The 24,752-nt window shown below is 36.0% G+C and overlaps 1 protein-coding gene across 13 annotated transcripts in view; it reads left to right on the top strand.

Moving 5' to 3' along the window:
* The window catches only part of PICALM (phosphatidylinositol binding clathrin assembly protein), a 114,695-nt gene that overhangs the window by 35,377 nt on the left and 54,566 nt on the right, over nucleotides 1-24,752 (top strand). For all 13 annotated transcript variants that reach the window (XM_045071353.1, XM_045071355.1, XM_045071354.1 and 10 more), the window contains exons 2-7: nucleotides 5,980-6,122; nucleotides 9,935-10,010; nucleotides 13,109-13,211; nucleotides 18,849-18,942; nucleotides 21,594-21,705; nucleotides 23,964-24,070. In XM_045071353.1, coding sequence (XP_044927288.1) covers nucleotides 5,980-6,122; nucleotides 9,935-10,010; nucleotides 13,109-13,211; nucleotides 18,849-18,942; nucleotides 21,594-21,705; nucleotides 23,964-24,070 — 635 coding nt within the window. The remainder of the gene's footprint in view (nucleotides 1-5,979; nucleotides 6,123-9,934; nucleotides 10,011-13,108; nucleotides 13,212-18,848; nucleotides 18,943-21,593; nucleotides 21,706-23,963; nucleotides 24,071-24,752) is intronic.

Below are 24,752 nucleotides of genomic sequence, written 5' to 3'. Positions count from 1 at the left end.
ACAATATTTGTTCTTCCAATCCATGAGCATGGAATATTTTTCCATTTGTTTGTGTCTTCCTCAATTTCTTTCATGAGTACTTTGTAGTTTTCTGAGTATAGATTTTGTGCCTCTTTGGTTAGGTTTATCCCTAGGTATCTTATAGTTTTGGATGCAATTGTAAATGGGATTGACTCCTTAATTTCTTTTTCTTCTGTCTTGTTGTTGGTGTAGAGAAATGCAACTGATTTCTGTGCATTGATTTTATATCCTGACACTTTCCTGAATTCCTGTACAAGTTCTAGCAGTTTTGGAGTGGAGTCTTTTGGGTTTTCCACACGTAGTATCAGATCATCTGTGACTTGTTTGACTTCTTCTTTGCTGATTTGGATGCCTTTAATTTCTTTTTGTTGTCTGATTGCTGAGGCTAGGACTTCTAGTACTATGTTGAATAGCAGTGGTGATGATGGACATCCCTGCCGTGTTCCTGACCTTAGCAGAAAAGCTTTCAGTTTTTCTCCATTGAGAATGATGTTTGCAGTGGGGTTTTCATAGATGGCTTTGATAATATTGAGGTATGTGCCCTCTATCCCTACACTTTGAAGAGTTTTGATCAGGAAGGGATGCTGTACTTTGTCAAATGCTTTTTCAGCATCTATTGAGAGTATCATATGGTTCTTGTTCTTTATTTTATTAATGTATTGTATCACATTGATTGATTTGCGGATGTTGACCACCTTTGCAGCCCTGGAATAAATCCCACTTGGTCATGGTGAATAATCCTTTTAATGTACTGTTGAATCCTATTGGCTAGTATTTTGGTGAGAATTTTCGCATCTATGTTCATCAAGGATATTGGTCTGTAGTTCTCTTTTTTGAGGGATCCTTGTCTGGTTTTGGGGTCAAGGTGATGCTGGCCTCATAAAATGAGTTTGGAAGTTTTCCTTCCATTTCTATTTTTTGGAACAGTTACAGGAGAATAGGAATTAGTATTTCTTTAAATGTTTGGTAGAATTCCCCCCGTGAAGCCGTCTGGCCCTGGGCTTTTGTTTGTTTGGAGATTTTTGATGACTGTTTCAATCTCCTTACTGGTTATGGGTCTTTTCAGGTTTTCTCTTTCTTCCTGGTTCAGTTGTGGTAGTTTATATGTCTCTAGGAATGCATCCATTTCTTCCAGATTTGTTGGCGTAGAGTTGCTCATAGTATGGTCTTATAATTGTTTGTATTTCTTTGGTGTTAGTTGTGATCTCTCCTCTTTCATTCATGATTTTATTTATTTGGGTCCTTTCTCTTTTCTTTTTGATAAGTCTGGCCCGGGGTTTATCAATCTTATTAATTCTTTCAAAGAACCAGCTCCTAGTTTCGTTGATTTGTTCTGTTGTTTTTTTGGTTTCTATTTCATTGATTTCTGCTCTGATCTTTATGATTTCTCTTCTCCTGCTGGGTTTAGGCTTTCTTTCTTGTTCTTTCTCCAGCTCCTTTAGGTGTAGGGTTAGGTTGTGTATTCAAGACCTTGTTTCTTGAGAAACGCTTGTACCACTATATATTTTCCTTTCAGGACTGCCTTTGCTGTGCCCCACAGATTTTGAACCCTTGTGTTTTCATTATCATTTCTTTCCATGAATTTTTTCAATTCTTCTTTAATTTCCTGGGTGACCCATTCATTCTTTAGAAGGATGCTGTTTAGTCTCCATGTATTTGTGTTCTTTCCAGATTTCCTCTTGTGATTGAGTTCTAGCTTCAGAGCATTGTGGTCTGAAAATATACAGGGAATGATCCCAGTCTTTTGATACTGGTTGAGACCTGATTTAGAACCCAGGATGTGATCTATTCTGGAGAATGTTCCATGTGCTCTAGAGAAGAATGTGTATTCTGTTGCTTTGGGATGAAATGTTCTGAATATATCTGTGATGTCCCTCTGGTCCAGTGTGTCATTTATGGCCTTTATTTCCTTGTTGATCTTTTGCTTGGATGATCTGTCCATTTCACCGAGGGGAGTTTTAACGTCCCCTACTATTATTGCATTATTGTTGAAGTGTTTCTTTGATTTTGTTATTTAATTGGTTTATATAGTTGGCTGCTCCCATGTTAGGGGCATAGATATTTAAAATTGTTAGATTATCTTGTTGGACAGACCCTTTGAGTATGATATTGTCCTTCCTCATCTCTTATTATAGTCTTTGGCTTAAAATCTAATTGATCTGATGTAAGGATTGCCTTACAATCCTTAAACCCAGCTTTCTTCTGATGTCCATTAGCATGGTAAATTATTCCCCCCACACACTTTAAATCTGGAGGTTTCTTTGGGTCTAAAATGAGTTTCTTGTAGGCAACGTACTGATTTTTTTTTTTTAACCCATTCTGATACCCTTTGTCTTTTGATTGGGGCGGTTAGCCCATTAACATTCAGGGTAACTATTGAGAGAGATGAATTTAGTGCCATTGTATTGCCTGTAAGGTGACTGTTACTGTATATTGTCTCTGTTCCTTTCTGATCTACTACTTTTAGGCTCTCTCTTTGCTTAGAGGACCCCTTTCAATATTTCCTGTAGAGCTGGTTTGGTGTTTGCAAATTCTTTCAGTTTTTGTTTGTCCTGGAAGCTTTTAATCTCTCCTTCTATTTTCAATGATAGCCTAGCTGGATATAGTATTCTTGGCTGAATGATTTTCTTGTTTAGTGCTCTGAATATATGCCAGCTCTTTCTGGCCTGCCAGGTCTCTGTGGATAAGTCTGCTGCCAATCTAATATTTTTAACCATTGTATGTAACAGACTTCTTTTCCCAGGCTGCTTTCAGGATTTTCTCTTTGTCACTAAGACTTGTAAATTTTACTCTTAGGTGATGAGGTGTGGACCTATCTTGTTGTATATTGTTGAGGGGGGGTTCTCTGCACCTCCTGGGTTTTGATGCTTGTTCCCTTTGCCATATTAGGGAAATTCTCTACAATAATTCTCTCCAATATACCTTCTGCTCTTTTCTTCTTCTGGAATCCCAATTATTCTAATGTTGTTTTGTCTTATATTGTCACTTATCTCTCTAATTCTCCCCTCAGGGTCCAGTAGCTGTTTGTCTCTCTTTTGTTCAGCTTCTTTATTCTCTGTCATTTGGTCTTCTATATCACTAATTCATTCTTCTGCCTCATTTATCCTAGCAGTAAGAGCCTCCATTTTTTATTGCACCTCATTAATAGCTTTTTAAATTTCAACTTGGTTAGATTTTAGTTCTTTTATTTCTCCAGAAAGGGCTTTTATCTCTCCAGAGAGGGTTTCTCTAATATCTTCCATGCCTTTTTCGAGCCTGGCTAAAACCTTGAGAATCGTCATTATGAACTCTATATCTGACATATTACCAATGTCTGTATTGATTAGGTCCCTAGCCTTCAGTACTGCCTCCTGTTCTTTTTTTTGTGGTGAGTTTTTCTGCCTTGTCATTTTGTCCAGATAAGAGTATATGAAGGAGCAAATAAAATATTGAAAGGGTGGCAAAGACTTCAGAAAAATGTGCTTTAACCAAATCAGAAGACATCCCAAATCGTGGGAGGGAGAAAGGGGATAAAAAGAAGTTCAGAAAAAAAAAAAAATAAATAAAATAAAGGAAGAAAACTAATAAAGACAAAATATAAAAAAGAAAAATTATATATATATTAGATAAACTAGTTAAAAAATGTTAAAAAAGAAAAGGGTAAATGTTAAAAAAAATTTAGCAGAAGAAAAAAAATTAAATTAAAAAAATTAAATTAACTTTAAGACTAAAGAATTGTGGGGAGAAAGCCATGGTGAGTTCCATGCTTTGCTTTCTCCTCCACTGGAATTCTGCTGCTCTCCTTGGTAGGTGAACTTTGTCTTGGCTGGATTTCTTGTTGATCTTCTTGGGGAGGGGCCTGTTGTAGTGATTCTCAAGTGTCTTTGCCCCAGACAGAATTGCACCACCCTTAATCAGGAGACTTTGTCCCCTGAACGCTTTCTGTAGAGTTCCAGAGGACGGGAATGAAAATGGCGGCCTCCCAGTCTCCAGCCGGAGGAGCCGAGAGCTTGGGTCCCCACTCCTCAGTGCGCCCTCAGAGAAAAAAGCCCAATCACTCCCGTCTCCCTGGCCTCTGCCGTGCTCCAAGCTCACCCAGCCTGTGACTGGTTCAAGGTAAACCCGAGCTGAGAGCTCACTCTTTGGCTCTGTCTCTGTAGCCGACTTCCCCAGTTTAATACCTGTGAGCTCTGTGCCACTCAGACACCCCCAATCCTTCTGTGACCCAGTGGGACCTAGGGCCACGCTGGCCCCGCGTGGGCTTCACCCCGGTTTAGCCTCTGGAGCTGTGTCCCTCAGTGGAGCAGACTTTTGAAAGTCCTGATTTTGTGCTCCGTTGTTCCGCCGCTTGCCGGGAGGGCCCCCCTCCCCCCCCGGTCTATTTTCCCGTCGCTTTGGATTAACTTCTCTGCAGGTCCTTCCTTTCAGAAAGTGGTCGATTTTCTGTTTCTAGAATTGCTGTTCTTCCTCTCTTCGATCTCCTGTTGAATTTGTAGTTGTTTGCAATGGTTTGATAAGCTATCTAGCTGATCTCCTCCTACGTGATGTATTCTCAGCCTGCTACTTCTCTGCCATCTTCGATACTTGTATATTTTAAAACATACTTTAAAACAACTCATTTCTTGGTCTTCCTCTCTGTTCTCTAAATTGGATTGTATTTTTATTTTCTTCATTGAATTTGAAAATAATGTCTCTTGAGTACATTGGAGGTAAAACTCTGAGGTCTGTTTAGAGCTGCCTCTCCCTCAGTTTTGGTGCTGAAACAATTGTGTTAGACTATTTTATAGTAATGCTCTCCTGTTTAAAACATACAGTTGGAATGTACGGCGACGCCTGGGTGGCTCAGTTGGTTAAGCGGCTGCCTTCGGCTCAGGTCATGATCCCAGTGTCCTGGGATCGAGTCCCACATCGGGCTCCTTGCTTGGCAGGAGCCTGCTTCTCTCTCTGTCTCTGCCTGCCACTCTGTCTGCCTGTACGCACTCTCGCTTGCACTCTCTCTCTTTCTCTCTCTCTGACAAATAAATAAATAAAATCTTTTTTTAAAAAATTGGAACGTACGTTGTTTTAACTGTTCAGAGTAATAGCAAATGAAGTTCCTGGATCATTTCTTACTTGGAAATCTATGCAGCAAAAACTTGTGTTAGTTTCCAGTTTTATTTGTTCGTATTAGCTAGTTGATACCAACTGGTGACTGAGCTAACGCAGTAAAACTGAAGGGAGAGAAGAATGAAAATTTATATAAACAAATTGAGATCCTGTCTACTCTCAGACCATGTATCTGCTCTGTGTTTTTAATAATGCAAACACAGCATTCTAGGGAGAATATTAATAAAGGTAGTTTGACCCTCAGCTTGTTCATGCTTCCATATATATGATTTAAGTTTTTTTTTTAATGGTAGGGATGAATAATCCTAGCATTGTAGTTCTGAAGGTTTATGAGCATTAACAGAATTGAAAGTTCTTCAAGAATTCAAGTTCTTTGAAATAGCTTCTTTTTTTTTTTTTTTTTAAAGATTTTATTTATTTATTTGACAGAGAGAAATCACAAGTAGTCAGAGAGGCAGGCAGAGAGAGAGAGAAGGAAGCAGGCTCCCTGCTGAGCAGAGAGCCCAATGCGGGACTCGATCCCAGGACCCTGAGATCATGACCTGAGCCGAAGGCAGCGGCTTAACCCACTGAGCCACCCAGGCGCCCTTGAAATAGCTTCTTTTGAGATAAATAGGATATTTGAGGATGAATTGCTCTCAGAGGAAGTTTGATTTACTTGATGTTACTGATCATTTATGTGACCCTAATCAGTATCCTCTTAACTTCTCAGTGGTCTCAATTGTTCTCCTAAGAGATTTTTTAATAACTTCTCCAGACTATCAGTGGTTGCTCCACTGGTAGGTTTTCCACTTGTTAGCACGCACATCTGAAATTAGAAGTAAATTAAAGCTAGAGATTAAACCTTTTGTTGTTGTTGTTGTTTAATTGCAGACTTAATTCAGTGCACAAATGAGATGAATGTGAACATCCCACAGTTGGCAGACAGTTTATTTGAAAGAACTACTAACAGTAGTTGGGTGGTGGTCTTCAAATCTCTCATTACAACTCATCATTTGATGGTGTATGGAAATGAGGTAAGCCATATTTTTAATTAACCATACTGCTGTGATGACAATTCAGCTTGATTCTCCCACTGAAATTTTAGGAACGACTTCAGCAACCAATAATAACAGGTTAAAAGGGCAAAGTGACTAGGCAGAAATGTAATTGTAGATTGTACAATTTGAGGAGATGGTCTGTAAGTTGGGAAGCGAAAGTGGGTCAAAGCACAGAGGACTTATAATAATGGGATCAAGAAACAGAGATTAATCTCTAAAGGTAGGTTCTTTAAGCAGCACTGGTCTTTGTAGACCTTATGTGTAGATCTTACGTCTTTTTGCTTTATTGTGGCTCAGATGTCTGTCTCATTTCATACAGTCTCTGGAACCACTTCACTTAGTTGAAAGCTATTATATTGAGGACTAAGATGGCATTTGCTGAGAGGGACTGTTTAAGGGTGCCTTAAGCAGAGGTGTGTCTTAAGTCTTCTTTGAAGTCTTCATTCCCCAAAAAGTTAACAAAAAGATGTGTAAGCTTTTGCAGTTTAACGTTGGAGAGAAATGTCTTCTTTTCCGTGATAGCCTAGCAACAGATTTTTTAGTTCTTCTCTTAAATGGTTTCCTCAGCCCAGTATACTTACTTGTAAAGTTGAGTTAAAGCAAACATTTAAAATTATGTTAAAAGAATATTTTAATGCGTGTAGATAAATCTACATTTAGTATGCACTTTAGAAAAATGCAGCCCACTCGTTGCTGAGAGATGGCTTCTGGAGAAATGGGGAGGGACTTTAGTTATTGGTATTAGACTTCTAAGCATAATGACTTTCCAACATCCATCACTTTACTCATTTTGGGCTTTTCAGTGATAAAGCTCTGCTGCAGCTTTGGCAGATATCAGAAAGCATCACTGAAGTTCAGAATTAAAGCAAGAATTTACCTATTTCATTGCAGCAGATCTTACTGTATGTACATTTTGGTGTTCCCTTCTGGCCCTTGTCCAGGAGTTATTTTTTTATAGCTACAATCAAAATTTAGATAAAATATTACATTTAGCTTTTTTATATAACATGAAACCATAAGCTTTTCCATATTCTGTTTTTTTTTTATATTTATCATTTTTAGTGACAACCTAATGGGTCACATATTCTATAATTTTCTTAACTTTCCCTTTCCTAGATATTTTGCTTTCTGGTTATTATTATTTTTTAAGATTATATTTATTTATTTGACAGACAGAGATCACAAGGAGAGGGAGAGAGGCAGACAGGGAGGAAGGGAAGCAGGCTCCCTGCCGAGCAGAGAGCCCAACGTGGGGCTCGATCCCAGGACCCTGGGATCATGACCTGAGCCGAAGGCAGAGGCTTTAACCCACCAAGCCACCCAGGCGCCCCCAAAAGTTATTTCCAGACGTGTTAGCTGAAATATGATTGCTTAGTCAATAGACTCGATCATTTTTAGAACATATGCTACTCGGTTGCTTTCTATTTTATTATAACCAGTGTACAAAGTCAATCAAAATATTTGGATATACTAGCTTTAATATAACTTGAAGCATTTTGATCTTAACTAGGGTAATAGTTTCTGTTTTTGTTGATACTTTGTTTAAGATTATGATCATTCTGAAGAATTTCAGGCTTATTATATTTTTCACCTTTTTAAAAAATACTTATAGTTTATTCTTTAAAAAGTAAAAGCCACAAATACAACCAATTAGAATGCCAAATTAAGAGGAAAACTATTAATAATGGCTTTTAGAGACTGTAAAAAAGGTGAGAATATCGGGTGCCTGGGTGGCTCAGTGGGTTAAAGCCTCTGCCTTCAGCTCAGGTCATGATCCCAGGGTCCTGGGATCGAGCCCCACATCGGGCTCTCTGCTCAGCAGGGAGCCTGCTTCATCCTCTCTCTCTGCCTGCCTCTCAGCCTACTTGTAATCTCTGCCTGTCAAATAAATTAAAAAAAAAAAAAAGTGAGAATATTAGAAGTAAAACCTTGACAAAGGCAAAGAAACAAAATTGACTGTCATTCCTTACATTTGACTGACAGGAGAAGAGAGATGATAGCGTTTCTGTGTGGTTTTTAGATAAACCCATGTTTAATTTCCCTTAAGCTAAGACAATGTTCTTCTCATTGACAGGTTTATTAGTCTTTGAGAAAGTATGCATATGATTTTACTGTGCTGTTGGTGTTGAGAATACTATCGGGAAAGGAGGAAACTGATCCCCTGTTCTGCCCCTGCCAGGGGACATTTGTCAAAACTGATGGGGATGGTCTTGGCACCCCTAGACAGAGGCCAAGGATGCTTCTAAATAATGCACAGGGCAAACTTCCCACAATAAAGAATTATCACTGCTGAGAGGTGATATTGTCTTAGTATTTTAGATTAATTTTAAAGTTAATATTTTCTTAGTATTTTGTTCAAGATTTTATTTTTTTACTTCCGATGGGGAATCCTGGCAGAGGGAGAAGCAGACTCTCCGCTGAGCAGGGAGACCCGTTCAGGACTGGATCCCAGACCCCTGGGATCATGATTTGAGCTGTAGGCAGACACTTAATCAACTGAGCCATCTGGGGACCTTTTGTCTTGGGATATTTTAACACTTTCTTGCAACCAGTCATTTTAGGGTAAATGATGAAATGTGAGCCTTCAATTTACAAATTGTTTTTCAAAATCTTGGCTTGTTAGTTTGAGGTGAAGGCAGATAAACAAGATTAGGGGAGTGATGGTGTGTACCCTAATTGATTTAACCCTCTGTACACGTTGAAAAAAAAAAAAAGGAAATCCTAAGGAGAAGTGAAATTGAAAGGAATTAGCTATGTTAGAGGGTGTATAAAAAGGGAAGTTAAGGTTGTGTTCTGTGGTAAGTACTTTGGAGAGAATTTGGCAGAATTTTGAGATGACCTTTACACACATGCAGATTCAGCCATTCTACCCTAAGTTTATATCATGCTAAACTCCTATATGTTTGCACAGGGAGACCAATACAAAGATGCCTATGAAACCTTGTTAATAATAGTGAAATTGGAAAGAACTTAAACATCCATGAAGAAATGAATACATAATGATATAGTAGATCACTTAAGTACTAGAACATCACTTTAAATGAGTGAACTAGATCTACATATATTAAATGGATAATTCTTGAGGAAAAGTTATTAAAAATTTTAAGCACATTGGAAAAGAATAAGTACGGTATGATTTTTCTGTAATTTTAAAATAGAAAAGAAAATCTGTACCTTGTATGGGTTAAATAGAAAAATTATAAAAATATGTGTTAGAGTGATAGATAACCTACTTCAGAAAAGTGATTGATTTTGAAGAGGAAAGGAAATGAGATAGAAGGAGTGCTTCAATAGACCCTTTAATGTTTTGTTTCTGTAAGACGATCTAAAGTAAATATGGCCTCGGTTTAATCTGGACAGTGGGTGAGGGGATATCTGTAATACTATTCTCTTGTATTATTGTAAGTATTTCATTCTTAAAAATGTCATAAAAGTATGGAACATCAGGTAGCTGTTTAAAGATGCCACTTAAGTGTGATTAGCTATAGCTCTAATAATGCTGTAGTAAAGCCAGAATTGCTGATTCCAGGGTAAAAGTGCCTATTTCCTTTTATTTTGATGCTTATGCCAAAGCCATGAGCATTAGGCTTTAATAAATTCCTTTGTGCTAGTGACATATATGGATTATGTATTTAGGTTTGGGAACTTGTTAGTAGGACTGAGAATGAGAAATTTAAGTTAGATAAGCTTAACAGAATGTGTTAAACACATTCCCTTCCTCATTGTTGAATTAGAGGTTGTTAGATGACATTACCTTAATTTGATATAATCATTTGTTTGTTTTCCAGCGCTTTATTCAGTATTTGGCTTCAAGAAACACGCTGTTTAACTTAAGCAATTTTTTGGATAAAAGTGGATTGCAAGGTAAAGACAACTTTTTCATTATAGAAAATCAACCCTGTATGATGACTACTGCAGAGTTGAACTCTGTCTTTTAGCTGTGGAGGAATCACATATTTTAGTGAAAGGTATAAGGAGGAAAAGACTGCCTTTTAATGTGATGATTACATTGACTTTAGTACTTGACACCTAGAACTGTAAGAAATAGAACTGGATAGTGGTTTCAGAGCATGGATTCTGGAATTTAACTGCCTGGGTTTTAGTTCCATCTTTACCACTAACCAACAGTGTGAATTTGAGCAACTTCACCTCTCTGGGTCTGTAGAGTCAGGAATAAAGATAGCACTTACTCTCTAGGGTTGTAAAGAGGCTTAATCTAGTTAATAAATGTAAAGTGCTTACAACAATGCCTGGCACACAGGAAACACTATGTAAGTATGAGATTTCATTGTTATTGTTGTTATTTTATGCTTTATTTTATTACATAAAATATTATGTAATATTTTTATATTATGTAATATTCCCATATGTAATATGGGAATATTACATATTTTAGTAGCAAAGGTAAGTATGGTATGTTATTCGGATGAGTTACTCACTGATGATCACATCTGTTATTTATTCTACTTTTAATTTAGTAACTTGAGATTGCTATGTGCTCCATGCATGTTCTGTGTTACTGGTATCTGTTGTACTTAGCTCGAGAACTAGGCTGTTAACATTGTACACGGTCAAGTCTAGGAATGACATCATAAGGGACATACCATACGACTTGGGAATATTCAACAGTAGGGCTCAATCTGGGAAATGTCTTTGGAGAAGGGGAGATTTTTGGGGGGGCTTTGAAAGATGGACAAGGATGTGGGTTGGTTTAAGCAAAAGTACATAGATATACACAGATATGAAGGAGTATGGGATATTTAAGATTTGTAGAGCAAATGAATATGAATAGAATTTACAAGTGACGTATTGCAGGACATGTAGTAGCAGATGGCCTCCTTCAAGAAGCTGTTTGGGGCCAAAGTCAGACATGGAAGACTTTTATAGAGTTGGGGTTTTATAATGCAGTGAGAAACCATCAGAGTTTTTTGATTTGAGGAAGAAGGGGAGAGGGAGTGTGTGTTATAAAGAAATTGCCATAGGTCAGTACAGGTTGGATTAAAGTGATAAAGTCTTAAAGACATTGAGACTGTTCTGGTCCTTGTTCTGGTCACTAGTAGAAAGGTAGTAAGGACCAGAATAATGTGTAACATCAATGGAATTTAGTGACTAGCAGTGTTTGGGCTAGGGACTGCCCAGTTCAATACTTGTTCACTTTGGGCAGATGGGAGTATTAATTAGAATGAATCAAATACCCTATCTTCCAGAGATTTTGGAAGGCCAGTAATCTCTACATAGGACTGAGTGTTACAAGACTGATTTTTCTTTAAGAGGAGTAGTACTCTCAGTAGTTAAGAATAAATTAGCAGTAGAATACCTTTTTCAAGTAAAACCTTAAATAGACACCAGAAATATGTAGCAGATAAAACTGGAGTTGGTCTCTTCTCAGGGATATGGAAGAAACTCTACTTGCTCGTATTTTTTATTCTGTTCCCCTTCATTCACTTCATTAGAAGTTAAGAATCTCTGGAAACCACTACTTTGCAAACCACTACTCAAAAGCAGAGTATATGCATTTGTCCAAATGGGGAATTTTTGGTGCCTTATTAGCTACTGATTTTCTACTTTCTTAAGATGGAAATTAAGCACTTCTAGTAATAAGGTTTTAGGACTTTTGTTCCTTTTATGTAGAGATCATTTTTTAGGCCTTTTATTTAAAGCTCCTGTTCTGTAGAGAAAGCCCAGAAAGTAAATAAAAGCATGTGATTCAGTGGTTTTGACCAATAATTTTTATTTCATATGTATTTTGTTGGGTGAAGTCTGTTATGTTATGTATGTGTGTGTGTGTGTGTGTATACATAGTATATATATTATGTATATATATGTGGGGGGTGTGTTTGTGTGTATGTATATATATATATACACATGCACACACTGGATGTTATACTGGGTGTGTATAAGTATAAATAAGCCTCTAGTGAGTTAAACACTGTACATCAAAGAGGTAGAAACTAAACACGGAATAAGAGTATTATGGGAACACAGTGTTCAGGGAAAGTGTCAGAAACTAAAAGAGGTAGGGAATATATGTAACACCTTATACAATACAGTAGTAGTTACAAGAATATATGAGGGCAGTCATTTCTTTTTTCCATTTTATTCATTGGTTTTTCTCCAGCAGCACTGAGTAGGCATTCAATAAATATTTGCTGAATAAATGAATTGGTAATGATGTTAAATCCAGTCACAGAAATGATACCTTTTGCTATTGTCTTTTAAAGTTGTAGAGATCATCAAATAAAGTGAAATTTATTAGATGAAGATGAGCTAAAATAAGATGGACCTGCTTTTTAATGAGTAGCAAAAGTTGTAGACTCTTTGAGCAAAGCAATAATTAAAATAAAAGTTGCTTTTTAAATAACATTGATTTGATCTTATGTTGCTGAAGTTTTCAAATCTCATGATTATGATAAAATCTTAGTGAAAGTTTTATCAAAAATATCCCTCTAGTTTCTTAAGCTTTAAACTTGCGTATTGCTGTTTCTTTCATTGTACTATGCAGTAATTTTATGCACTTCTTACAGATTGGCATATGTAAGTTTGGTTGTTACAAATAATACACAACTGAAGATTTCATAAGTATGAAAATTATAAAATTGCTAAATGATTTGAGGACAGGGGCTTATGGTCCCATAGGATGTTAAATTTGAATTATGAGGTTATCAAAGAGTATTTAAGAGAACACAGTTTTCCAGTTGTGGTAGGAATGTTGGTTAGAGGTAAAATAGAAATATTTATTAGTGAAATTGTAAGTGGAGGGAGGTTTTTCAAAGCCACATAGGACTTTCCTGACTTAAAACATGTGAGGTCTTAGAGATTTTAATGTGATACTATTCTTAGTCACAATATACATCGTTAGATTGAGTTGGGATATCAAGATATTGTCATTGGATGAAATGAGTTGGTTTTCTAAGCAAATTGGGATTTCAGTAATTTGTTAAAACATTTTTTGTTTCTTACAGGGTATGACATGTCTACATTTATTAGGCGGTATAGTAGATATCTCAATGAAAAAGCAGTTTCATACAGACAAGTTGCATTTGATTTCACAAAAGTGAAAAGGGGGTGAGTTAAGCTTTCTTTCTTTTTTTTTTTTTTTTAATATCTGGTGTATTTGGCTATTTTAAAATGTAAACCATAGAAATTATTAAGTTACAAATTGTGAAATGTTAGACCAGTTTTGAATGATGAATTTATATTTCTTTGAAGTACATCATAAGCTTTTTGTGCTACGATAACAGCTTTATTGAGATACGATTCACACAATCTAGAATTCACTCTTTTAAAGTATATAATTAAGTGGGTTTTAGTATATTACAAAGTTGTGCCACGTTACTGTCTAATCTCGGAACATTTCGTCATTTCTGGAAGAAGCCTCACACCCATTAGGAATCACTTCCCGTTTCCATCTTCCTTCAGACCCTGGCAGCTACAAATCTACTTTGTGTTTATGGATTTGCCTATTCTGGATATTTTATGTAAATGAAATCATATGTTACGTGGCCTTTTGAGTCTGGCTTTTCTCACCTAGCAAAATGTATTCAAGTTGTAGCATCCTTGTTGCAGTGTGGATTGCTACCTGATACAACCTGGTATATAGATTTTTCTTGGGGTATATGATAGATGAGCTTAGGAAAAAGCCACTAAAGGGGCACCTGGGTGGCTCAGTGGGTTAAAGCCTCTGCCTCTGACTCAGGTCATGGTCCCAGGATCTTGGGATCAAGCCCCACATCTGTCTCTCTGCTCAGTGGGAAGCCTGCTTTTCCCTCCCTCTGCCTGCCTCTCTGCCTACTTGTGATCTCTGTCTGTCAAATAAATTAATAAAATCTTAAAAAAAAAAAAAAGTAAAAGCCAATAAAGACATTCTTTTCTTTCTTTCTTTCTTTCTTTTTTTTTTTTAGATTTTATTTATTTATTTGACAGAGAGAAATCACAAGTAGATGGAGAGGCAGGCAGAGAGAGAGAGGGAAGCGGGCTCTCTGCTCAGCAGGGACTCGATCCCCGGACCTTGAGATCATGACCTGTGCCGCAGGCAGCGGCTTAACCCACTGAGCCACCCAGGCGCCCCCAATAAAGACATTCTTAAGGGGCATTGGTGACCCTTATAGCTCTAAAGGACTGCCCTAAGGGGAATCTGGCATCTGCAGAAATATTTTTATAAATGCCTTTCTGAATTTCCCTACTGCTCAAATCTCTAAGCAATTAATGTTTTCTTTAAATTGTTCTCTTGAAATGTTAAATTATTAGACTTCAATGGAAAATTTAACAAATGTAGAAATAACTACTTGGTTATTTAACCATTAGTTTTTAAAGATTTAATTTATTTATTTGAGAGAGTGTGCTTGTGAGTGCAAGAACAGGGGGAGGAGCAGAGGGATAGGGAGATTAATCTCCAGCAGAATGCAGATCTGGTGAATGCAGATCCTGAAGTGGGGCTCAGTCCCACAACTGGGAGACCATGACCTAAGCCAAAGCAAGAGTCTGATGCCCGACTGAGCAACCCAGGCGCCTCAGCATTTTTATCTTTAAATTTTTTAAATTTTTATTTTTAAAAGATTTTATTTATTTGAGAGAGTTTGCCTGCATGTGCAGGGTGGGGTCGGGGGCGAGGAGGGGTGGGAGGGAGGCAGAGGGAGAGAATACCAAGCAGATTCTGGGCTGAGCATGGAGCCTGACTCAGCTTGATCCCATGAGTTGAGAGATCATGACCTGAGCTCAAACCAAGAGTCAGACCCTTAACGAACTGAGCCACCCTGGCGACTCTAGGCATATCTTATTTATTTATTTAATCTGTTTTATTTATTTACTTATTTATTTATTTGTCAGAGAGATCGAGAGAGTACAGGGAGGCAGAGTGACAGGCAGAGGGAGAAGCAGGCTCCCTGAGGAGCAAGGAGCCCGATGTGGGATTCGATCCCAGGATGCTGGGATCATGACCTGAGCCGAAGGCAGCTGCTTAACTGACTGAGCCACACAGGCATCCCACTAGGCATCTTTAAATCCTAAATGTTCTGTGTACCTATTAGGAGGTGATTAGTTTGGAATTTACCAAAACTAAATTCCACAGATTTTGTTTCCTATCTGAAAGTACTTTGTTGTTTGTGAGATGATAATAGAGGAGCTCGTCTTAAAAATCTGGTTCTTAATTCCAGTATTCTGTCCCATGAACCATTTTCCATTTTGACTTCTGTAATATTTCACTATAAAGTATGTTCAGTAAAACTAATCTTCAGGAATTTGTAGATTTCATATTAATAGGTTTTTAAAAGTGTTTTATTTATTTATTTGACAGAGAGACACACAGCGAGAGAGGGAACACAAGCAGGGAGAGTAGGAGAGGGAGAAGCAGGCTTCCCACCGAGCAGGGAGCCTGATGTAAGGCTTGATCCCAGAACTCTGGGCCAAAGCAGATGCTTAACGACTGAGCCACTCAGTCACCCCCATGTTAATAGATTTTTTAAAGTAGTAACTTTTTTCCTAATCTGAAGGGCTAGTTTTGAGATTGAGGAGAGTTGCTGCACTCTGTATTTCATAGAGCAGACTTTTATTATTTGGCTGAGAACAGCCTTGATTAATCACAATATATTTAGTATTGACATAAAGGAAACTACTCTTAAAGGGAAAGGAAAGTGAATCAAGGAGCCATAATTGAGTGAACCAAGAAGCACAAAATTGACAAATACACATACATATATATTCATCAGATCATGTATATAAGGAAGAAAAAATAATGGGATATTAGGGTATAAGTTGAGAAAGTGACAGTGCTTGAAATGTATCATATTATGGCTGAACCTCAGTGAGTTGTTTTATTTTTGGAGAGGATTTGTGTGGTAAATAGTAAAGTTATACTTACTGGGGTAATAATTTTGTATGTTTGGTATATGTAAACCAGTATACACATCTAACATTTTAATAGAAAACAACAAATTGGCCTTTATAAAAGTTATACCAAATTATTGATTTAAATACAGTTACAGACACCTCTATACTCTTCCATCCTCATGAAAAGGTATCTTACTGGGTGTTCATTTTACACTGAGTACTGAGTGATTGAATAATTCAATAAATGGTGATGCTGAGCCTCTTTGTCTCTTAAAATGCAATCCATACCTTGTTCATTGCCTTTCAGTATCTTTTGCCCCCTTCTTATTCGGTATTTTATTCTTTCCTGTTGTGTTTAATGTTAAGAGGTCACAGGCTATTTATTATTATGTTTTTAAAGATTTTATTTATTCATTTTTAGAGAGAGTGTGCACGCACAAGCAGTGGGAGTGTCACCAACCATGCATCCCTCCCTCCCAGGCTGTTCAGTCAGATTAATCTGGGTTTGAATTCTAACTTCACTCCAGTTAGATGAGGAATTTTAGTAACATACTTCAGCCAGCTTGCTCACTTTTAAAAAATAATTTTATTTTGAAATAATTTCACTTCCAGAAATGCTGCAAGAATAATATAGGTAATATAGGTAACTCCGAGAAGCAGGAAGCCAGATGTGAGGCTTGATCCCAGGACTCTGGGATCATGACCTGAGCTGAAGGCAGACGCTTAGTGACTGAGCTACCCAGGTGCCCCCAAGGATCTTTTTATTACATATCCATCATGCTACTTTTTTTCCATATGGCACATACACTGATAGTATTTGTACAGGACAATGGACTAAATTAAGAACACTTCTTGAGACTGAAGGGTTAAGGATTGATATCTTGGTGCATAGCTATTTGTACTGTTTGCTCTGGCACAGTGGAGAAGCCTTGATTTAAGTTCTGAATTATTTCATCTGTAAGATGTAAAACAGTGATATTACTAGTCTGTTAGGATCGTAGTAAGAATTAAATACTGTGTGTAATGCTTAGCATGTGGCAAACATTCCAACAAATAAGCTTTTGGTTTATTGGGAAAATAAATTGTTATGAGTTACAAGTTATATTCTCTCTTTTTAAAAACATTATGAAAAGTTTTAAAATCTTCTGAGTAGTCTTTTATTTTTATGGCTTTTCTCTTTTTAAGGATACTCAAAATGAGCTTTTCTACCCCCAAAATGATCAATTGCCTATTCATGTTTTCATTGCATATATTTATGGATATAGTATTTTATGTTAAAGTCTTCGATTCATTTGTAACATATCTTGGTATAAAAAACGTGAGGTGGAGATCAGCTATATTTTCTAATAGAAGTATAGGATATTAAAAAATTAAGATGAATTAACCAGTAATGGTTAAATGACTTTTTGCTTATAAGTACTGCCTTCTTTAAATAAAGCCTCTTTTTTGTTATTTTGGTAAATACTTAGTCATTCTTCAATAATTCACTCAAACATCATTTCTTTGAGGAAATCTTATTTCTGTTGTTAGATTTTATGTTAACATGTCGCCTCCTTGAGGGCAATATAACCTTAGTCATAATATATCTTGAGGACTTACCACAGTGTGTAAACATAGTAGGTGTTTAGCCGTTTTTGGAAAGATGACTAGAGCAATTTGTAAATAGTATATTAAATAGTTTTTTGGGAGTTCTGGTCTAGGAGTATAAGTCTGTCATTGGCATCTTGGCGATTTCTGTGTTGGGAATGACAGATTACTTGGGGGTTTAAGCATAGAGTAGAGGATGGGGCCAAGAACACTTTAAGGTACAAAAACATGTATTTTAGAGGATGAGTAAAGAATGAGGAGCCAGCAAGACACGGAAAATGTGATAGTGAAGAAAACACTGTAAGTCTAGTCATATAATTTTAGACAAGTACCCGTTGGAGAATCAACATGGATTTTCTACTATATGACCTAAACCAGTGCATTTTAACTGAAGTTGAGAGGAGTGGCTGTTTATAAGTAAATGTAGGTCATTTGTAAATTAGAGAAAGTCTACACACTTTCTGGAAGTGATTTTTTTTTTTTCTGACAAAAGGTTATGAACAGCACTGTTCTTGAGTCTAATATACCTGGGTTTACATAATGATCCTACCACCTATTATTTCTCTGACCTTAAGACAGTCATATATCTCAAGGAACCTAAAACTTCATCAAACAAAATGGGAATAGTCTATCTATAGGATTTTGGTGAGCATTTGAAAAACATACACCAACCCTTAAAATGGAGCCTGATGTTCATTGTGTACCTTAGCCCCAGGTACCTCTTATCTAGTGTTTTGGGGACTACTTTTGTAAAATTCTAGTTTTTTCTGACACTGCTAATATTTCTTATATCTTTAGACTAAATATCTAAAGTAATATTTAAATCTTTGGGAAATTTTAATAGAATATTTAGAAGCATTCCTCTTAAATATCACATATTTTAATGGCTTATAAGTCCTTGCTGTTTGAGTCATAAATAAAATCTCTTAAATAAAGCAGCGCTTCCTCTGACTTGAGTTCATCTCCTGGCTTCATCATGTCCGAAATGTTTAGTGATTTGAGGCCAATGATTTCTTTCTTTCTTTCTTTCTTTTTCAATTAAAAAAAAAATCTGTAGAACTGCCCTTTACACACATGAGTGATGTGAGGATCAGATGATTCCTCATGTGAAAAATGTGCTATAAATCTGGCTGTATAATGTAAGCTTTGATTTTTATGTCTAATGTTTTTACACTTTTTTTTTAAGTTCTTTGATGTTGGACATACAGTGTTTCCTGTTTTTTCTCTGTATGACTTTTGTTGAAATGTCAGGTTTGATAATGATTTTTTTGTTTTTTAATTTAAAAACAGGGCTGATGGTGTTATGAGAACAATGAACACAGAAAAACTCCTAAAAACTGTACCAATTATTCAAAATCAGATGGATGCCCTTCTTGATTTTAATGTAAGTTGATTGTACAAATGCTTTTATAAAAATTTAAGATTTAAAAACTATGCATTTATTTATTTTTAAAAGATATTATTTGTTTGACAGAGATCACAAGTAGGCAGAGAGGCAGGCAGAGAGAGGAAGGGAAGCAGGCTCCCTGCTGAGCGGAGAGCCCAATGAGGGCCTCTATCCCAGGACCCTGGGATCATGATCTGAGCCGAAGGAGAGGCTTTAACCCACTGAGCCACCCAGGCACCCCTAAAAAAATACATTATTGATCACAGTTTTTATTCTCAAGTTTTCGTAAACTCTTAATTTTTTCACATTAATATCCTGCTTGGCTATGGACTCTCTATAAATGTGGTCCCACCCTACGTAAGTTTGAAATTTTATGATTTTTTTAGATTTGCTCTGACTTGTTTGGTGTTGCTTCTCTAGCTCTAGAATTATAAGGTATACTAGCTAAAGAAAGTGATAGGTGAAAGGATTGATCTGAAAATCAAAATTTTTTTGATAAAGATTTTTAGATTTTAAAAATAGGTAATATTCTTTATGAATAGCCAATATAATATTTCACCTTTGTCTGCATTGTAGGACCAAAAGCATATCAGTTATTAACAAATACAGGGAAGTTCAAGTACACTTGTTACACACACACACACACACACACACACACACACACACAAAACAGCTTGATATATGTATGTAGCTGTTGCTGAAAGCATTGTGTTCCCTGAAAGTTTTATTTCAATGACCATTATTTAAACCAAGTTACCAGCCTTGTCATTTGTTTGTGATATGTGAGGTGTTAGCATTTTCAAATCTGTTCTTTTGGGGGGCATCTGTCTTGAGACATTTTAATTTTAGAGCTTATATAGGTACAGGTTAGTGAATGAAACTTTGAAACTTTCATACTCAAATAGATTTTTCCTTTAACTTGTGCTGTTAATTGATAGTCTTCAAAGTTCTTGAGGGCAGGGACCAGGTCTGCTTTTTCTCTACTATGTCTCCATTGTCAGGAGTATGTGGTGCATAGAGTGCATGTTGAATAAACAATAAATGAATTCTGTAGATGCTTCATAGACTGAAATAGGTTATTAAACTATGGCTTACTGCCTGTTTATATGGCTTGTGAGCTAACAATAATTTTTACATTTTTAAATGGTTGAAAATAATTTTAAAGAAAATATTTTTGACTGGTGAAAATTATATGAAATTTCAATTCAGTTTCTATAATAATATTATAATACAACCAGGCTCACTGGCTTACATATTGTTTATGGATGCTTTTTTGATGTAATAACAGAACTGAGTAGTTGTGACTGAAACCGTGTAATTTGCAAAATCTGAAGTATTTACATTCAGGTCCTTTACAGAAAATGTTTGCTTATCTCTAGTGACATATAAGGGACATAAGACATAGGGGATTGGGGTAACTATGGAGCTTTATTTTGCTTTTTATTAGAGAGAGGGTCCAACTGTGAAACTTACTTCACCTGATGAATTATGAATATTTTTATAGAACTGTGTTCTTTTCAGTGTCTCTATTGTCCTTCATTGCATGTAACAATTTGCCTGATGTTCCTTTTGACAGGGATTTGGAGTTTTTCTGATTTTTTTAAATTCAGAAAATGAATGGGAAGAAACCAGAGACGGGGGACACACTAAATTCTATTTGTGTGTTAGTGTGTGTTACCTATCCATTTATAAACCTAATTCTGTAGGGTTAATGCCTAGAAAAGATTGGTGGATCAAAGGACATAAACACTTAAATTTTTAATAAATACTGCCAAGTTACATTACAAAAGGATTAAGCCCAGTCTCTTGTCAACAACTGCCTGTTTTTCTTCATCCTTGTTGGCACTGAGTAATAGCTTGTTTTGGTATCTCCTAGTCTGGTGCTAAAGAAGGATAGTTCTAGTATAGCGTAATTATATTTTAATTTACCTGATAAGGGAAGTCTTTTCAACATGATTATGTGAATTGTCTGTCATTTGCTTCATTATTAGGATTCTCTGTAATGGAAGTCAACCTTGTTAGAGATTTTGCAAGTATTTACCAATTTGTTGTTTACTGTTCAACTTTGTGCTTATGTTTTTCTATACCTAAAAACAAGTTAATTGGTTCATTCTTTTGATTAATTTCTTGAGATGAAACTAAAGGTATTTCTAGCATTTTTGATAGACAAATAGGTGCTGGGGTTTTTTGTTGTTGTTACATCATAATTTAGTAATATTCTTTATGTGTAAGGTACTATACTGTTTACAGTCAGTGTATCATTTAATTCCCCCATATGAAATAGAAATACTATCCTAGCCATTGTGAAGGTGTTTGTTTATAATATTGGAAAAAGGTGTATTTAAAAAAATACATTTCTTCTACCTAGTTTAGCTTTGTGGCTTGGTGATTGCCTAGGAATTTCAGAAGTTATAGGGTACTTTTGTTCTTTGTGACTTATTTCTGAATTAAATTGAATGTTAACAGAATTTTTGTTTGCTTGTGCCTGAACTCTTGACAGATTTTTACGCTATTTGGATGTAACTCTGATTGCAAGAAATAAATGTCTTTTTCTCTAATACACTTAAATGTTTGAATTTGCAGTTTTTGAAGGAAGTTTTTGTCATTTAATACATAGATTGGCTCATCTTTTTTTTTCCCCCCCTTAGGTTAATAGTAATGAACTTACAAATGGGGTAATAAATGCTGCCTTCATGCTCCTGTTCAAAGATGCCATTAGACTGTTTGCAGCATACAATGAAGGAATTATAAACCTGTTGGGTAAATATTGCTGTAGTTTATTGTTGTTGCTATTCTTTTAAGATTTTATTTGTTTATTTGAGAGAGGGAGAGAAAGCACAGCCAGGGGTAGGAACAGAAGGAGAGGGAGAGGCAGATTCCCCACTGAGGGAGTCCAGTGCAAGGCTTGATCTCAGGACCCTGGGATCATGACCTGAATTGAAGCCAGACACTTAACAGACTGAGCCACCCATGCCCTTCCAACACTGTTGTAGTTTAATAACATTTTATTTTTTTTAATCTTGTGTCCTGTTGATAAATAATGTGTGAGTTGTTACTTCGAGCTGCCTAACCACTCGTTGGGTTATTGATGACAATTTATTTGGAGAAAAGATTTTTATACCTGATTATGGGTTAAGTGATTAAATACTTCTTTTTACAACTAGAAGGTTCAACTGGATGAAATTCATGTTTTTAAAGGTTTACTTATTTTAGAGTGAGTGTGCGCTTATGCACACACAGCCGTGCATACCTAAGTGGGGTCGGGTGTGAGGGGTTAATGGAGTGAAAGGGGATGGAGGGGAAGAGGGAGAGAGACAAAGAATCCCTAAGCAGACTTCCCACTAAGTAGGAGGCCTTGTGCTGAACTTGATCCCAGGACCCTGAGATCATGACCTGGGCCAAAATCAAGAGCCAGCCGCTCAACCAGCTGAGCCACCCAGGTGCTCCTAGATGAACTTTGTTTTTTTACATATATCTGTGGTTTTTTCCTATTAGTTTTACTATTTTTTAAAATATAAAATTCCCTTAAAATTAAGTTGGTGTTTTTTCTCTGCCAGAAAAGTCTACTTCCTCACAATTTACTCCATAAAGAATTTTAATTGTAAAATAGATGTTTGTTCTAAGCCTAATTTTAAAATTGATAATCATTTTAAATGTATTAGACATTTATTTTTTGGGATGCCTTTCACTTTTGAGGCGTTTTAAGAATGTGTATATTCATTATATACAGAATGTAGTTATATATATATATAGAATGTGGTTAATTTTGCCAAGAAATTATCATTTTTTTCTGTGGGACTTGGATGGAGTACACAAGTTAACAGTTTAAAGAGTACCTAAGTATCAAGTGTCAGGTATCAAATGTGTTCACTCCATTATGCTTGTTTTCCCTCCCCTCCCCTTTAAAAAAAAAAATTATTTAAATTTGCTTTTTATGAGCTTATTCACAACTTACTTCCTTTAGGAATGTTTTAATTTATGATGATAGGGAAATTGAACTTACTGTTTCTTAGGTAAAAGATAGAAGGTTTTAATTTGAATCTCCCTATATACTATGGAGTATTATGCCTCCCTCAGAAAGGACGAATACCCAACTTTTGTAGCAACATGGATGGGACTGGAAGAGATTATGCTGAGTGAAATAAGTCAAGCAGAGAGAGTCAATTATCATATGGTTTCACTTATTTGTGGAGCATAACAAATAGCATGGAGGACATGGGGAGTTAGAGAGGAGAAGGGAGTTGGGGGAAATTGGAAGGGGAGGTGAACCATGAGAGACTATGGACTCTGAAAAACAATCTAAGGGTTTTGAAGGGGTGGGGGGTGGGAGGTTGGGGGAGCCAGATGGTGGGTATTAGGGAGGGCATGGATTACATGGAGCACTGGGTGTGGTGCAAGAATAATGAATACTGTTATGCTGAAAATAAATAAATTTTTAAAAAAGGGGAAAAAATAAAATATATTTCAAAGAGGGAAAAACAAACAAACAAATAAATAAATAAAATCTTTTAAAAAAAAAAGATAGAATGTTTTCTATAGAGTTTTGGGAATCTGTCTTAAGACCCTGTGATGGGTATAAATGAAGCTCTTTGTTGCTGTTCATATAGTAAGTTTAAGTTTTCCAGATGACATTTGGACATGATAAAGTTGCCATCTTTGTTAATATGTTACTAGTAAGAATATTTGGAAGTAGAACTTAATGCTGTTTTAAATGGAGAAAAGTATAACGTGTTAACAAAAAATGCAAATTATATTTAGGAAATTGTGAGGTAAGGAATTTTATAGAACAAACTAGTAATACAGGCGAAGTCAAATGATTTTTCTGTTTTGATATAATAGCACCTCTGTTTTAATTTGCTTTAAATGTCTAAGCTAATATAACACAATATTTTTCCTGTAGGGTGAGTGTGTTCTCTGAGACACCTATATCATCTCTTTGGGGCTATTACTTAATCCTTTTCCTTTTTGAGTGTTCTGTTTTGATGTGAAGAAAAGTGTTTTTCATTTACTTTTGGCAGAAAAATATTTTGATATGAAAAAGAACCAGTGCAAAGAAGGTCTCGACATCTATAAGAAGTTCCTGACTAGGATGACAAGAATCTCAGAATTTCTCAAAGTTGCAGAGGTAAACTGTCCTTAACTGTCGTTAAGTATAGATTTTAAAGAAATAAGGCATTATCCAAATGAAAGAAACATCTTAAATATGATAAAGTATATATTTAATAATATCCATATGCTGTTGTTGAATCCTTTGTTACGGTATGAATATGATGTGATATTGAATAAGATGTATCCTGTATATTTAATTCAATATTCAATATTGAAAGGTATCTATTTTTAAATTGTTTATTTCTCTGCAAAATCAGGTAGGTGGCACATAATGGTGGCAGAGATTTTTATGTTTGGCATTAGCCATGTATTTTAGCGTATTTGTCCTGGTAGGTGATAGAGAATATTCAGTGTGAGTTCAAGTCTTTTTCCTCCAGTGAGACTTGTAGATAGGGTCACATGGTTCATAGAGTTTTGTTCCCTTACAGAAGTGAATTTAGTGTATATATTGTTTATCATTGATTATGAAAACCATGAATGTAAGTTGTAGGAAAATTTTATAGATCTATTTAAAAAATAATTTTCTGGATTTCTAGAATAGTGTTATACTACTTTACTTAAAATTGTTCTTTTTTTTTTTCATTCCTCAGTCTAATGTATTAATGGTAAATACAGTTTAATAGAAAATTTTCCTCAAGAGGTTTTTTTTCCCCTGTAAGAAAACACAGAATATTTTAAAAGAATGTTAGCCTGAGCCA

This window comes from Mustela putorius, unplaced genomic scaffold (genome assembly GCF_011764305.1).
Source record: "Mustela putorius furo isolate JIRA1106 unplaced genomic scaffold, ASM1176430v1.1 tig00003987_pilon_pilon_pilon, whole genome shotgun sequence".
Taxonomy (NCBI): domain Eukaryota; kingdom Metazoa; phylum Chordata; class Mammalia; order Carnivora; family Mustelidae; genus Mustela; species Mustela putorius.
Note: the sequence above shows the minus strand (reverse complement) of the source record. Positions and strands in the feature narration are given on the sequence as shown.